The 11,064-nt window shown below is 45.4% G+C and overlaps 1 protein-coding gene across 4 annotated transcripts in view; it reads left to right on the top strand.

Annotated features, from left to right (window-relative positions):
• TP73 (tumor protein p73) overlaps positions 1 to 11,064 on the top strand; it is a 61,374-nt gene that overhangs the window by 21,144 nt on the left and 29,166 nt on the right. For all 4 annotated transcript variants that reach the window (XM_042480060.1, XM_042480061.1, XM_042480062.1 and 1 more), the window contains one exon: positions 1,025 to 1,270. In XM_042480060.1, the coding sequence (XP_042335994.1) occupies positions 1,025 to 1,270 (246 nt within the window). The remainder of the gene's footprint in view (positions 1 to 1,024; positions 1,271 to 11,064) is intronic.

Genomic DNA, 11,064 nt, shown 5'->3' with positions numbered 1-11,064 from the left:
GAGCAGTATGCTTCCCCAACTGGTCTGTAGTTCCCACCATCCCAATCCAGCATGACATGTACTGTGGATGATGGGAAAGGTATGCTTCCCCAACTGGTCTATAGTTCCCACCATCCCAATCCAGCATGACAGGTACTGTGGATGATGAGAGCAGTATGCTTCCCCAACTGGTCTGTAGTTCCCACCATCCCAATCCAGCATGACATGTACTGTGGATGATGGGAAAGGTATGCTTCCCCAACTGGTCTATAGTTCCCACCATCCCAATCCAGCATGATATATACTGTGGATGATGGGAAAGGTATGCTTCCCCAACTGGTCATCCTACAGGTATCTTAGTTTATAGTTCCTACCATCCAGCATGACATATACTGTGGATGATGGGGAAAGTATGCCTCCCCAACTGGTCTACAGTTCCACCACCCCAATTCAGCATGTCATGTACTATGGATGATGGGAGAGATATGCTTCTCCAACTGGTCACTCTACAGGTATCTTCACCTACAGTTCCCATCATCCCAATCCAGCATGACCTTTACTGTGGATGATGGGAGAGGCAGTCAGGAGGCTGGTAGGTTGGGGAAAGTGGCTTTTGAGTAAATCCTTGTCCAGGCTACTTTAGGTTTACTCTTGGCATTGCGGATCGAACCGAGGAATGAGGTCACCCTGTCAAGTGTATCCTTCTCTGTGTTGTGCACAAGCGGAGACTTGTTTTTCTCCTTCTGTGTGTATAGAAGTGATGGAGGGAGGGGGACACAAAACACAAAGCGCAGCCCGAAGACCCCCTCAGAGGTATTTCCCATTCCACACCAGTCCCAGGAGCGAAGGCTGCCCCTTTTCGGCTGCCTGTCGGAACAAGACACCTGGAGAAGTTTTGCCAAAGGTGTGCAAGTGGGGCTGCTGCAGCTGCCGCCTTAAGTTTTCCAAGCCTCTAACCTGGCAGTGTCATTTCTCCCCATCTCTTCCTTTCCTTCCTTTCCTTCCACTCCACCTCTGCCTCCTCCCCTTCTTTGCTTTCCTCCAGTCCCAGTTTAATTTGCTGAACAACAGCATGGATCAGAGCACTGACAGCCGGGCCGCCTCCTCAAGCCCTTATAGCTCGGAGCACGCCTCCAATGTCCCAACGCTCTCGCCTTATTCGCAACCCAGCTCCACCTTCGACACCATGTCCCCGGCACCTGTCATCCCGTCCAACACCGACTACCCGGGGCCGCACCACTTCGAAGTCACCTTCCAGCAATCCAGTACGGCGAAATCGGCCACCTGGACGGTAAGTTGCATGCTTGCCTTTTTGTGCGCCTCTCGAATGGTCTTGCGTGGTCCAAAGGCCCATTGCCCAAATTGTTTGGCATAGTCTACCAAATCAGACCCTTGGTGCGACCATCAGAGTAGAGTCGGTCCTCTGTATCCAAGGATTCTTTATCCACTGCTTGAAAACATTCCCAAAAAAGTATAAATCCCAACTTGATTTGGCCATTTTATGTAAGGGACATCATTTTACTGTGCCATTGTATTTAATGGGGCTTGAACATCCATGGATTTTGGGTCTGGGAACCGAACAAGGTCCCACTATATTTCCCGATGCCCACACTGGCTCACCATAGTTTCATAGGAGGTCTCTATGAGCTCTGCCTAGAGATTCAGAACTTGAACCCGGGACCTTCTGCAGGCAAAGCATCGGCTTTGCCATTGAGCTATGGCACTTTGCTGAAAACAATGCAAGATTCCACTGTGTGTGGTTTTGGATAGAGGGCTAACACAGCTGGGAACATAGGAAGAGCATTGATCCATCTAGCTTGGTGCTGTCGACAAGGACTGGCTGACAGTTTCATACAGAGGACTTTCCCAGGGAAATGTCACAGAGGATCTTTGGCACACAGATGTATGTTCTACTCCAAGGTACGCAATGTTCTACCTTCCCCGTGTGTATTCATTCCCACTGTTGATATGGTTACTTTGGAATATGTCAAGATACCTAAACAGTTCTCTGCCTAACAGCTTTGGGAATTTGGTATCATTGTGCCCATTTTACAGAATCTGCCTATCAGTCATCTAGCTGTCTGTCTCTCTATATCTGTTGCTGGAATTCAGAGGCATCGCAGTGAGCGTTTGGAACATCAGTTTGCAAAAGGTCCTTGCAGCACCTCTGGTGTGAAAGAAATGGTAAGCTTTTGTAGACATGGTCTGCTTCCTCAGATGCATGGGATGAACTATTGCCCAAGAAGGATCTTTATAATGAGACATTGCAATGGCTATTCATGCAGTCTGGTTATAAAAGTCCTTCCTCAGCTCCAGTTTACTCCACGCATCTGAGGAAGGAGATCAAGGCTATGAAAGCTCATACTACAACTTCTTTTGCATGGTTAGTCTCAAAGGTGCTGCAAGATCCCTTTGGTCTCTATCATCAAGCTAAGAAACCACTTCCAGAATCCCGTCTTACTGGGATGAGCAAGAAACTGGGTTATGGCTATACTGATATGATTTGCTGGTCATCTGTAGCATCTACTGTATATCCCATCTTTCTTCTATCATGGAGATGTATGCAGCAGTTCTTGGGCAGCTTCCCATCTGAGCATTGACCAGATCGGTACCTGCTTAGTTTTGGCAACTACTGTAGCTTGCTATGTCCTGTGCCTTTCAACTCCAAGTTTGGCCCTGGCTTCATTCTTAGCATCTCTTAGCATTGAGTTGTGTGGGACAGAGGGAATGAGAGGGACATTGCAGAAGACACTTGGGGTTGGGGGAACCTGTACTTTGTTGTTGTTGGTTGCTATATGCTATATTCAAGTTGTTTCCGACTTAGCGGCAGCACTGAGTTTTCTTGGCAAGTTTCTTCAGAGAAGTTTTTCCATTGCCATCCCCTGAGGCTGAGAGAGTGTGACTTGCCCAAAGTCACCCAGTGGGTTTCATGGCTAGGATTCAAACCCTGGCCAGCAAAGTCATAGTCCAGTACTCAAACCACTAAGTCATGCTGGCTCTCTGCTCTAATGCAAGTCCCTGGGATTTGGGGGAATGCAAGTCCCATCTCTGCATGCAGGTGTGTTCTTTCCTATATGAATGGGGCTACCATATGGAAATCCATAGCCCCATCTAGCTCCTGTGATGAACAGACTCTAGACCTTTTGTGGGTTTTTTGGGCTATGTGGCCATGTTCTAGAAGAGTTTATTCTTGATGTTTCGCCAAAATCTGTGGCTGGCATCTCAGATGCTGGCGAAACGTCAGGAATAAACTCTTCTCGAACATGGCCACATAGCCTGAAAAACCCACAAAAAACTATGGATGCTGGCCATGAAAGCCTTCGGCTTCACAGACTCTAGACACTCTGCGCATACACCTAGGATCCCTTCATACACATGGGATCTATCGTGATGATGAGAAAGAGCCTTGGTTTAGTGTCACAAGGGGGCAGCAGGGAGGTCTGACCCTGCAAGCCAATGCTGTCATATGGGAGCATCCCTTTATGCTCTTCCTTCTAAGTACATTGATGCTAGCTGTTCTGTTGCGCCTCTGCTTTTGGTGGGAAGGCAAAATTGGGTCCCTTATCCTTAATGGATAATGGTTCAGACTATGCTTACCTGAGACTTACAGGTAAATGTAAGATATATCTTTGTGAATTTCCCCATTGCACAGACCTTAAACTTATTTATTGCTGAAGGTCCAACCAAACGTTGTTACCTGGAGAGAGTGAAGAAGTTACCAATACATATTGAGTCTCCCGTATCTGAAATGCTTGGGACCTGAAGTGTTTTGGATTTTGGATGTTTTGGTTTTTAAATACCTGTATTTGCATATAGATGCATAGTGAGATATCTTAGAGGTGGGACCCAGGTCTAAACACAAAATTCATTGATGGTTCATATACTGCTTATATGTATAGCCTGAAGATGAAAAGTAAGTACATAGGAGTTTATCACACGAAGGAGATTGGGAGTTTATCCCATGAATATCCCAGAAAAATTGCGTAACGATTTCACACGCCGCTGCACAAAACTCGCCATTAAAATTCACAAAGAAGCATTAATGCACATCTTTTTACTTTTGGGATTTCAGTGAAAATGCATTTCTGATATCATTTTACTTGTGCAATTGAATGTGATAATCATTTGTACACTTACTCGCCATTTCCGCTTCATTTGCGGGGTGCTTAAAATGCGCTTTAATCTAATGTCGAAATCCGCCCCACTCTAATAAACTCCATAGTTGCAATGGCATCTTCAGATACACTTTGTGTTTGGGTTTTGCTTCTAGAGCAGCAGGAAACAAGCTTGCGCCTTCTTCCATATAACATCCCTTCAGATATTTGAACTTGGCCTAACTTGGCTGTTAGGTCAATCAATCAATCAATCTTTATTTATGGTCACTAGACCCATTGAAGCATATAGTAACTTAGATCACGTAAATGGAAAGGTTGCGTAACATATAAACCAATATAAAATAGAGAGATGGCATTAAAATACATTAAAAATACAAAAAGTTTAGCCTCAGTGGATTGCCTTACCTGCGCATGTCTTGATTTGGAAGGAATAGTCCTGGTTTGTCATCCCAGGTTTTCAGCTGGTTTTATAATGTTCTAGTTTCTTATGGCTCCATGTGAAACTGGGTTATTTTTGTGGCTTTCACATTTGGCCCGAATGCCCTTGGTGCAGTTTGCAGGGGGCTACCAAAAAACCCCACTTAACCCAGTATATTCGATACTGAGGTTTTTCCCGTGTCTTTTTTGAAGAGCCACAATGAATGAATCTTCGGTAACGTGAGTATGCTACTGAATCGATTCGAATTGCGGCGTATCTTTCTCAGAAATGGAGGTGCCTCCATTTTAAACTGAAACGGTGCAAGTGTAAATGGTGACAGGGTTTAAATGTCACAGAGAGATTCAGTACCGTAAAACGTAGTGGGAACACTGATCCGGGATTTCATCAGTGCGGAGATCCAGATCTCCTCGGCACGAAACTGTAAGTGCGAATGCCCCCATTATTTATATAAGTAGACAATCTGTGGTCCCTCTTCAAACTACAAATCCTAGAATTCTATATGATGCTCCATGACTGTTAAAGTGGGGTCAAACTGTTATTCTTGGGATGTCCCCAGCAAATAGGTCTTCCCTGTAGTGGTTTCACCTCATTTGGCCAATACTGGGTCCAAAGAGAGGCCCAAGCAGGGACGTAGCCAAGGGGGGGGGGTTCAACTTACCATCCAGGTGGTCCAGACCCCCCCCCTTCCATTAGAAAAATGAATGGTGGGTGCTGCTGCACCACTGTGCCCAAGCCCCATTATAATGGTGGCACTTAGTCTGGACCCCCCCTTCCTAAAATCCTGGCTATGTCCCTGGCCCAAGGTGATATGGAGTGTGATGCAGCAGCTAAAAAGGCCAATGTGATTTTAGGATGCATCAATAGAAGTAAAGTGTCTAGATCAAGGTAAGTCATAGTGCCACTCTGTTCTGCTTTGGTTAGACCTCACCTGGAATACTGTGTCCAGTTCTGGGCTCCACAATTCAAAAAGGACGTTGAGAAACTGGAGCCATGTGTCCAAAGGAGGGCGACTAAAATGGTGAAGGGTCTGGAAACCATAAAGCTCTATGAGGAAGGACTTAGGGAGCTGGGAATGTTTAGCCTGGAGAAGGGAAGGTTAAGAGGTGATATGAGAGCCCTGTTTAAATATTTGAAAGGATGTTATATTGAGGAGGGAGCAAGCTTGTTTTCTGATGCTCCAGAGACTAGGACCCAGAGCAATGGATTCAAACTAGCATAGAGAATCCACCTCAACATTAGGAGGAACTTCCTGATGCTAAGACTTGTTTGATAGTGGAAGAGGCTGCCTTGGCATGTGGTAGAGTCTCCTTCTTTGGAGGTTTTTAAACACAGGTTGGATGTAAAGTCAAAGGCTTTCACAGCCGGCATCCATAGTTTTTTGTGGGTTTTTCAGGCTATGTGACTGTGTTCTAGAAGAGTTTATTCCTGATGTTTCGCCAGCATCTGTGGCTGGCATCTTCAGAAGATGATGCCAGCCACAGATGCTGGTGAAACATCAGGAATAAACTCTTCTAAAGCATGGCCACATAGCCTGGAAAACCCACAAAACGCTACAGACTGGATGGCCATTTGTTGGGAGTACTTGGATCTTGTCTTCCTGCATGGCAGAATGGGGTTGGATTGGATGGCCTTTGGAGACTCTTCCAACTCTAGGATTCTAGGATGCTACGATCCAGAATGCAAAGCATTGGTTGGGTTTGTTTGTTTATTCCGCCTTCTGCTACACCTTGTTTGATGATGGTGGCAGTGATGCTGATGCGCCTCTGCATCTGGTGAATGTGAAACAAGGACTTGGCGGAGTCAACCCAAGCAGCCGTTCCAAGCCTTCGCAGCATCCCTCCCTCTGCTATGCCCCTCAGCCATGCTTTCTCTTCATAGCGGGTGGGAGGCCAGAGAGAGAGAGAGAGAGAGGCTGGGCTCTCTCTTGCACATGGCATGATGGAACATGTTGGTACCCCAACTCAAAGGTGCAAAGCTATCAGGCCCTCGGCTTGCTGGAGCTGCCTGGACCTGTCAGAGCCGGGAGCCGATCACAGCTGCCATGCCTCCCTCGCCACGCCAGCCAGCTGGTAACTGATAGATAATTAGTATTTTTCTCAAGTCTCCGTTCAGCAGCCGTAGAAGCAGCCCACTGGTACCCACCGTCTCCCTTTGGAAAAAAGAAATGCCAGGATGCTTGAAGTGCAAAGAGAGCCTTTGGCCTCCTACGTCTTGCAAGCCACAGAGAGGAGAGGTGTGTGCTCTCCTTTCAAAGGCTGGTGTTGTCTAAGGATGCAAACCTTGGATGGTCTACATATTAGCAATAGCAGCAATAGCAGCTTCATTTATATACCGCTTCATACCATCTAAGCAGTTGACAACTGTAAGCTAATTCCCTGTGATCACGTCTCTTAGATGAAGTGAGTAAATGGTTCCTATTAATATCAGTGGTTCTTTGCTGGGCATCCTATGCAGACCCAAGGACTGTGGTCTCTTCTGTACTATACAGTTATGGCATTTTGTTACTACTGGGGTTTGGTTTCCCATAGATAACAAAATCCATGGATGCCCACGTCCCATTAAATACAATGGCATAGTAAAATGGTGCCCCTTATACTAAAATGGCAAAATCAAGGTTTGCTATTTGGAATTTATACTTTTAAAAAATATTTTCATGCCGTCAATGCTTGAATACGTGGATAAAAAATCCATGGATAAGGAGGACCAACGGTACTGTAATTGCCATGGTTGCATCCTGCAGAGTCCTAAGGATAGTAGTTTGGTATTGGTGGGGCATTCAGGGTCTCTGGCAGAGAATTACAGCCAGACCTCCATATCCGTGGATTTGTTATCCATGGTTTCCAGCATCAACAGATTCAAAATGTTTCTTAAAATAAATAAATTCCAAAAAGCAAATTGTGATCTCGCCATTTGATATAAGGGACACCATTTTTCTATGCCATTGTATGTAACGGGACAAGAGCATCCATGGAGGGTCCTGGAACCAAACCGCAGCGGATTCCAAAGGCCCACTGTATAAATCACCCAGGAATCTATAAATCGCAGGACTGCATGGCAGTTAAAGTGGCATCAAAGTGCTATAACTGTGTAGTGTGAAAGACAAAAGTCCTTGATCTAATGACTTTACAATATGCATGGATTGTACAATATACAAATACATGGATTTGTAGTTTGTTGACCAGCCAAACCCAAAGGGTGCCCAACAATGGCTCCTCTTCTTCATCCTGGAAAGAAGTGACCATTGGGGTGCCACAGGGGTCTGTCCTGGGCACAGTGCTATTTAACATCTTTATCAATGATTTGGATGAAGAAATAGAAGGCATGCTTCTCAAATTTGCAGATGACACCGAATTAGGAGGAGTAGCTAATACCCCAGAGGACAGGATCAAAATTCAAAGTAACCTTAATAGATTAGAAAACTGGGTCAAATCTAACAAAATGAGGGACGAATGTAAGGTAATGCACTTAGGGTGAAAAAAATGAAATGCATAGATATAGGATGGGGGACACCTGGCTTAAGGAGACTACATCTGGATGGGATCTAGGCGTCGTAGTAGACCACAAACTGAACATGAGTCAGCAGTGTGATGTGGCAGCTAACAAGGCCAATGCGATTTTAGGCTGCATCAATAGAAGTATAGTGTCTAGATTAAGGGAAGTAATAGTCCCACTCTATTCTGCTTTGGTCAGGCCTCACTTGGAATAATACTGTGTCCAGTTCTGGCCAAAACAATTCAAAAAGGATATTGGCAAACTAAAGTGTGTCCAAAGGAGGGCCACCAAAATGGTGAAAGGTCTGGAAACCTGCTAAGCGGAACAAGTGCAACGGTTGTCTTTGTTGACGTCATCTGGAAGACGTTTTGTTTGTTTGTTTGACTGTCTCCAGTTACACGACTGGGATCAGACCTGATCCTCTGTTGCATTAGAACGGATTAAGGACATTAGTCATAAAATCCCACAAATTCTCCGCTAGATCCATCCAGACAAGGCAGCAGTGTCTTGGTGGAATGCTCTTTTTAATGGTTTTGTTTTTCAGGCTCAAGACGCAGACGATGCAACATCGCATGCCTTGTGTCACCTAGCAAAGGGTGGATCTCCCCCTTTGCCATACTGTAAAATTCCCCATCTGTAAAACTGGCAGACTATAAATCAAACTATAAATCCCAGGATTCCATAGGAGAGAGCCAGGACTGGTGCAAAACTAATATAATGGCACTTCATATTTATTGTCAGTGCAGCACTTGGACAAAAGAAAGGACCAAGAGGGAGGTTTTATAGAGCAGAAAGGAAACAAAAGCCATTTTATCTTGTGCACAAAACCCGCCATCTCTGAGCCACCTGCCTTCCAAGCCCTTCTTCCCCCCTTTCTTGCAATTTGGTGGACATTTCACTCTTATGCGCCACCGACATAATAATGAGAAAGAAAACACGAACCTGGCGGTAGGCATGTGTTCTCCTCTCCCCGGATCCGTCCTAACAGATTTGGCCAAGCTGGTTAACGGTATTTGCGGTCTGCAAGATCCTACATGTCGGAGGGAAATGACAGACACATTATTATCACCTCTCCATCGCGCTTTGCCCGAACCTGCCTTGGGAAAGGGGCTCCGCAGCTGCTTGTTTGGGGAACGTGGGGGAAATTAGCAGCCCCAAGGCACCGCTTTTCTTCTTTTTCTTCTCTTGCTCATCCTGCTCCCTCTTCCCGGGCCATTGGGTTTCTTGGGATCCATTGACTGCAGCCCTCAATATCAGTCTAGAGGAGAAGTGGAGTGAGGAGACGGCAATGGAGAAGGAAAGAAGGAAGGGAGGGAGGAAGGGAGGGAGGGAGGAAGGAGACTGAAAAGATAGACAGACAGGTGATTGGAAGGAAGGAGATTGAGAAGATAGACAGATGATTGATTGAAAAGAAAGGAAGGAAGGAAGAAAGGAAGGAGACTGAAAAGATAGACAGCTGATGGACAGGAAGGAAGGAAGGAAGAAAGGAGATTGAGAAGATAGACAGAGGAAGGAAGGAAAGAAGGAAGGAAGGAAGGAAGGAAGGAAGGAAGGAAGGAAGGAAGGTGATTGAGAAGATAGATAAATGAAGGAAGGAAAAAAGGAAGGAAGGAAGGAAAATAGGAAGGAGATTGAGAAGATAGATGATGGATGGATGGAAGGAAGGAAGGAAGGAAGAAGATTGAGAAAGATGAAGAATGAAAGGAAGGAAGGAGATTGAGAAGATAGATGAAGGATGAAAAGAAGGAAGGAAGGAAAAAAGCAAGGAGATTGAGAAGATAGATGATGGATGGAAGGAAGGAAGGAAGGAAGGAAGGAAGGAAGGAAGGACTGAGAAGGTAAACAGATGATTGAAAGGAGGTAGAGAGGGAGGGAGCATCGTGAGCAAGAAATGGTAATAGTTCCAGTTTCCTTTGCGAAAGAAGGCAGGTGAACCCTCCCTCCATCCTTCAAGTCCAGACAGTTCTGCATCAAGAGATTACGATAAACAAGATCTTATCGGCTGGGATTCTGTTGGGACACATCCACATCTAGCGGTTTGGAGCAGCCAGGCTATGCTTTGCTTTTAAGAAATACGATGGGCATGTTCACGCAGCTAAGCCCTGGGCTCTCCAAACACGGAGGAGAAGAACGTTGGTGACTTCATCTCTGGTTGCTTCTCTCTCCTGCGGTGGAAAAACCACAAGCGGAGGAGAGGCAAGGCTTGCTGTGAGGTAGCCAGGAGGGGTATTACGGGCCTTAAGAACCAGCGTGGTGCAATGGTTGGAGCACTGGGCTTGGGGCTTGCGAGATCCAGGTGCAAGTCCCCTCCCAGCCATGAAACTCAGTACACCATGCTGTCTCTTGGACAAGACACAAATAGGTCTCTCCTTCCTTCCTTCCTTCCTCTTCCTTCATGCACTGTGCATTTGGTAACGTTTTCTTTCACTCCACGGCAGAAATACCAGGGACAGCTCCTTTGAGCAAAGGCCAGGACAAAAGCTAAGGGAAGCACACACCCAAAGCAATGAAATAAACTCAAATGAGCTCCTTGGAGTAACAGAGGAGCAGGGAAATGAACTAAGGGTAAACAGAAGGTGGATTGAAATGGGTCGGCAGATTTGCAAAGTGTTTTGCAAAGAGTTTTTGTCTGTAAATTGGCCTGCAGTGCTGTTTACCGATCTCAGCATCTGTGTTCCTCAGCTGTACAATACGATTATTAAATGAATTGCCCTGCAGGAACTTTAATAATAACAATAACAATAACAACAACAACAATAATAATATTTATTTGTATCCTGCCTCTCCCTGTATTGGATCTTATACAGTGGGCCTTTCACATCTCTGAGGTTTGGTTTGAGGAACCCCTGTGGATACCAAAATTCATGGATGCTCACGTCCAAGATACCAAAATGTATGTATGCTCAAGTCCAAGATACCAAACTGTGGATGCTCAAGTCCAAGATTCCTTCCTTTTAAACTCATTCTTTATACATCATCGTAGTGCTCATTGGCTTTCTTTCTTTCTTTCTTTCTTTCTTTCTTTCTTTCTCTTTCTTT

Source organism: Sceloporus undulatus, chromosome 7, assembly GCF_019175285.1.
Source record: "Sceloporus undulatus isolate JIND9_A2432 ecotype Alabama chromosome 7, SceUnd_v1.1, whole genome shotgun sequence".
Classification (NCBI taxonomy): Eukaryota; Metazoa; Chordata; class Lepidosauria; order Squamata; family Phrynosomatidae; genus Sceloporus; species Sceloporus undulatus.
Note: the sequence above shows the minus strand (reverse complement) of the source record. Positions and strands in the feature narration are given on the sequence as shown.